The 4,888-nt window shown below is 57.8% G+C and overlaps 1 protein-coding gene across 1 annotated transcript; it reads right to left on the bottom strand.

Annotated features, from left to right (window-relative positions):
• Positions 1-1,844: 1,844 nt before the first annotated feature.
• Positions 1,845-3,554, bottom strand: LOC130152125 (C2 calcium-dependent domain-containing protein 4C-like). Its single transcript, XM_056345118.1, has one exon. It carries the CDS (start codon positions 3,206-3,208, stop codon positions 1,925-1,927), a length of 1,284 nt encoding a protein of 427 aa, XP_056201093.1. The 5' UTR covers positions 3,209-3,554; the 3' UTR covers positions 1,845-1,924.
• Positions 3,555-4,888: the final 1,334 nt, after the last annotated feature.

Below are 4,888 nucleotides of genomic sequence, written 5' to 3'. Positions count from 1 at the left end.
CTCAGTCTCCTTCTCCACATGGGTGTACCCGTGAAGAGACCCCAACTCCCAACAACTAAAAACGCGATGGTGAATGAGTGATGAGCCTGAAGAGGGAGCCTCTGCCTTCCATCAGAAGCCCTCATGCAATAACCGATTAAAATAGCTTCATTTTCTGTAGCAATATTGATTCTTCCTTGAAGCGACATTTTCTTAATTTCACTTCTCCTCACTTCCTTTAGGTTTTCCCTTAGAGTTAATTTGCCCAGATTCAAAGATACAAGTGTCAGTGCATCACCTCCAGCTGCATAGCGTGTCAGTACATTTAATTCTCTCCTTTAGCACAAAGGGATTATTATTCTATTTGATTATAATCAGCTTCTGGGAATATACCCAGCCATTCTCCTGTGCAAGCCGTCCTTTGTACGAGGGTTCTGTTTTTAGAAGCATCTCACGTGAGCTGGATCAAGGATTAGCAGTGGGCATTTCTGAGCACTTGTGGTCACAGTTAACATCCTTCTGGCTTTTTCTGCTATCAGAAGGAAAAACATCCTTCCTGGGGTACTCGGATCTGAAAGAGAATCCAGCGGCTCAGTGGTCAGGCGACACCAGAGCCTCCCATGAACAGCCCCACGACTTGCGGGCAGTCACACCCCTGTCAGAACAGGGCAGGGGGAGGATCTGCTGGAAATCTTTCTGAAAGAGCTTTTGAGCTGTAAATTTGGCAAGGGCAAGGCCCCGTTTGTTACAGCCTCGCAGGGAACACACCAGAAAGCCTGCCTTTTCTGTGCCCCGTGCCTGTGTGCGTTGCTCCTCCATTAAAGCTGATCTACCTTGACATAATGAAGCCTGCAACTTAATCAAGGGAGGCAGCGCCAGGCCCGGACTTTCAAGGCAATTTTTGCCTCCTCCTATTTGCACAGCTGCATTTTCCACAAGTTTAGCTGTTTCACCTAGCCACTACATCCACCTCAGCAGGAGGGAACAAAAAAAACGGAAGGTGGCCTCAAGCATGCAGGAGCTCTGCACCTTTATGCTTCTCCCACCGTTAGAGCAAGTGCCTCAGCCACTCACCGTCTGCTGGTACAAGACAGGGAAAGATTATCCTAATTTTATCACAATGACTTCAACAAGGTATGCAGCAAGTCATTAGCTGAAACAGGAATTCAACCCAGAGATCCTAAACTAGCCCTTGCTCTTGCCATATTGGTATCGTACCCCATCTGCTTAGGTTTCAGAAAGGACTGAACAGCTGAGTTGCTGAGGGTGATACCTCCAGGGTACCTTCCTGACCAGAACACAATTACCTGGCAGCTTCGTCCCGACAGCTGCGAAATCAGCCGCACGCTCAGAAGCTGATCTTGTTATCCTCAACACAGCCTTACACCAACTTTGGGAGTCCCAGTCCCCCACCCCCACTGTAGAAGGGCTGATTCCCTAACAGTATCCCTCTCTCTCCCCCCTTCCCCAAATGCAGGGCACACAAAAACATTCGTTTCCACAAATAGGAGTGCTGTGAAAACTGTCTGTGTAACCGATGTGGTACCTGGGAGCTGCAACAGAGTTCAGTGCCCACTGCGTACGTGTGCTGTGTGCCTGCTCAGGGACCAGAGTGAGTGAAAAACAACCCTCCACCCCCTGAAAGGACAGCTTGGACTTGGTAGCTGCCTAATCCTATATCTTAAAGGTAAACTAGCCCTTCTGCCCTCCTCTCCTACTTCATAGCCACCTTTAACAGCAAATAGCTCACAGCATTTGAAGTGCTAAGCAGCAAAGTAAGGCGCAGCAGCAGGAGAGCAATAGCAAGCAATGCAGTGCTTTGAAGTATGCTTTTAAAAAAAAAAAGAAAACACAAAAAACCCATAAACTATGAAAAACTACTCAAAACTTTATTTAGTAGAAAACTTCCAGCAGACAAAATTAGTCTGTTTGAATGTTTGAAGTATTACACTGACAACATACTCATTAAAGACAAATCCCGTTCTCCTAAGGTGTAGTCCCGTTTCATATTGCACCCTTTATTCATTGCTTTCATCCTTACAGAAAGGCTGTAGAGCTCTTCTTCTGCAATGCCATCAAAAAAGAAGTCCTCATTGAAGATGGGATTTCTGCTCCTCTTTATAACAGTGCTTCTCTGTTTCTGTGTTTTCCCTGGCACCAGGGAGAAGGTGATACAGCAGTTTATGTTTTTGGGCTCTACAGAGTCATCGTATAAACCCTCTGCACTGATCAGGCGGACGCGCAGCCTTTCGTTCTCCGAGCAGTATTCGGCCGATAGCCTCAGCTTGCCTCCCTTGTCCATTACCACAGTGCTCTCTCCCACCAGCCTCTCCCGGCTGCGGATGAGGTCCAAGGGGAAGATGGGCGAACAGGACATGCTAAAGCTGCGTGTGGCAAGCAGCCCCTCCGAGGCCCGCCTGATGGCACTGGGGCTGTTATCAGTGGAGCTGCTCTCCTCCGTGGAGAGGGAGTTGTTCCTGGCCATGCTGGATTTGCTCTTGGCCTTCAGCGCCCGGTAGAGAAATCCCTCCTGACTTTGTGCTTTGACCAGGGAGCAGGGTCTGGGAGGTGACCTGCTGAGAAGCGGAGAACTGAAGGGAGAGGAGTCGCTGGAGGAGGCGGTATCGCTGTCGCAGGCACCTTGCCTGCGCAGAGCGGGGTGCTGGGGGGGCAGCCTCACGGAAGCAAAGCTGATAGCAATGGGACGGGACATTGGCCCTTTGCCACCGAACGTGTTGGCTCTGGATCGAGACAGCATCAGGCTGGGCAGGGAACCTCGTGGGTCACCGTGGAAGATGGACTCCTTTCTCCTGGTGTGGGGGCTCTCCAGCAAGGTGCAGAAGCCGTAGGAAGTGGGGGCTCTGGGAAAGTGAGGCAGGGAGAGCGCTGCTTGGGACCGGGGGTCCGAGTTTGTGCTCTCCTCCTCCAGCACCGGGATCTCTTCAGCACTTTCCACCTGAATGAGATGTGGCGAAGAAGAGCTGGGGCAGTAGCTGGGAACACTGAGATTCACGTCCTCTGAACTGCGCTCCTGGTGGGAGGCAGAGCCGGTCAGCCGCGGGGGGATGCAGAATTTGGGGATTCTGTCCGGGGTGAGCACATTGGGAAAAGCAGCAGCCCCCAGGCGGCCTTTGTCGGGCAGGTCCTGGCCGGGCGGCGGCCCCAGGGAGGAGGCGCTCGGGAGGGCTCCGCGTCCGCGCGATGTTCCGAGCTTTTCCAGGAGCCACATCCCGAGCCGGGCAGGAGGGCCGCCGGGGGGAGCCGCGGAACGAAGCCACCTGCAGGCACGCAGGGAGGCTGATCGCGGCAGCCTCCCCCCGGGCACGCCGAGCCCCGCGGGGCACCGGGCCGGGCTGGTCCGCGGGCTCAGCACCGCCTCCGCACCGCACCGCGCCGCGCAGCGAGGCGACGCGGGGCTTCGCCGCAGCCCCCGAATGCGGCCACCGAAGGGAGAGACCGGGGCGAACGACCCCTCTGCCAGCCCCCCAGCGGGGACGTACCTGGTCCGGCGCCACCGCCGGCTCCCTCCGCAGCCCCGGCTCGCTGCGGCCCGGCCCGGCACCCTCGGCGGCTGCAGCCACCGCGCCCGCCCGCGCCGCCCTTTTCTACCGGCGCCGGGCGCCTCCCACCCGGCCCGCGCCCCGCCGGGGGGGGGGGGGGGGGAAGGGAAGGGGGGGGGAAGGGAAGGGGGGGCCGCCGCCGCTGCCCCGGCCGGCCCCGAGCTGCGCAGGGCCGGGGCCAGAGGAGCCCCCCCAGGCAGGCGGCGCGGGCAGGGGGCGGCCGTGGCTACCCCCGCCGGGGTGGGCTAAGCCCCCCGCGCTGCAGGAGGCCCCTCGCCCTCCCCCCGCGGCTCCATATCCATTGACAGAGGCGCCCCGAGCTGTCCCGAGACGAACCAGCTGACCCGGCAGAACAGCGGGACCGCCTCGGCCGGGAGCGGGGGCTGCGGCCGGCCGGGCTCTTGGGGAAGGGGCTTTGCTGCATCCGAGAGTGCGCTGTCCCCCCCGCCCCCCTCCCATCCCCAAAGAGCACGAGCGAAGCGAGCCCTGACCCGTGGCCACCGGCGCTGCTGAGCACGGCAGATGCAGGCAGGGGAAAGCCGGGCAGCCAGCGCTTTGGCTGGTGACCTTGAGAAGGGAGCGTGTCACAGCCACACACATACACACCCCCCAGAGCCAGGTGGGATCCATGAACACTCCCACCGCGGTTCCGCAGCGCACCAGAACCCGGGTGGACCCTGCAAGCTCCCGGTGACCACCCTGCGGGCAGGGACCGGGACCCCCTCTCCCCCCCCAGCCGGGCGGGCCTGCAGCCGCACGGGCCCCGCTGGATGCCTCCAGCACAGCGACATCAGGCAAATAACCTCCCCGCTCCCCTGTTGCCGCTGCGGGGCTGAAGCTCCTGTTTCCCCGAGCGCTGGAAATAGACCGGCTGTGCCAGGGAACCCACCAGGTGAGTTACCGGGGCAGGGAACGTTTTGAACTTGCTGGAAGGTTTAGCTGGGAACACACACGGTCTGGGTCTGAGCCCTGCCCCCTCCTGCTCATTTTACACCAGTTAAGCTTCACTTCCATAATAATCCTCTAGTGATTCGAATCGGAGAAATTTCTTTCTGCCATGCTTTGTCAAAAGGTTCAGGACCCCTCAGGCGCCCTAGGCACGTTTCAGTGGTCAGTTCAGAGTGCAGTTCACCTCAATGGACTCACTGGCTGTAGGTGCTCTTCAGGTGGCCTCCAGGCTAATTCAGAGGCTTCCAGAGGGGGATTGTGCTCCCCCATGGACTTTCCAGCAGCAGGGTAAAAGGAGCTGTTGAAGACAGCAGGATGCTCTCCTTTGGGAAGCAGAACGTGCACCACATAGCTGCTACCCATCCAGACCAGGCAATACAGCGCTGTGTGTCACACATCAC

This window comes from Falco biarmicus, chromosome 7, assembly GCF_023638135.1.
Source record: "Falco biarmicus isolate bFalBia1 chromosome 7, bFalBia1.pri, whole genome shotgun sequence".
NCBI classification, from domain to species: Eukaryota; Metazoa; Chordata; class Aves; order Falconiformes; family Falconidae; genus Falco; species Falco biarmicus.
Note: the sequence above shows the minus strand (reverse complement) of the source record. Positions and strands in the feature narration are given on the sequence as shown.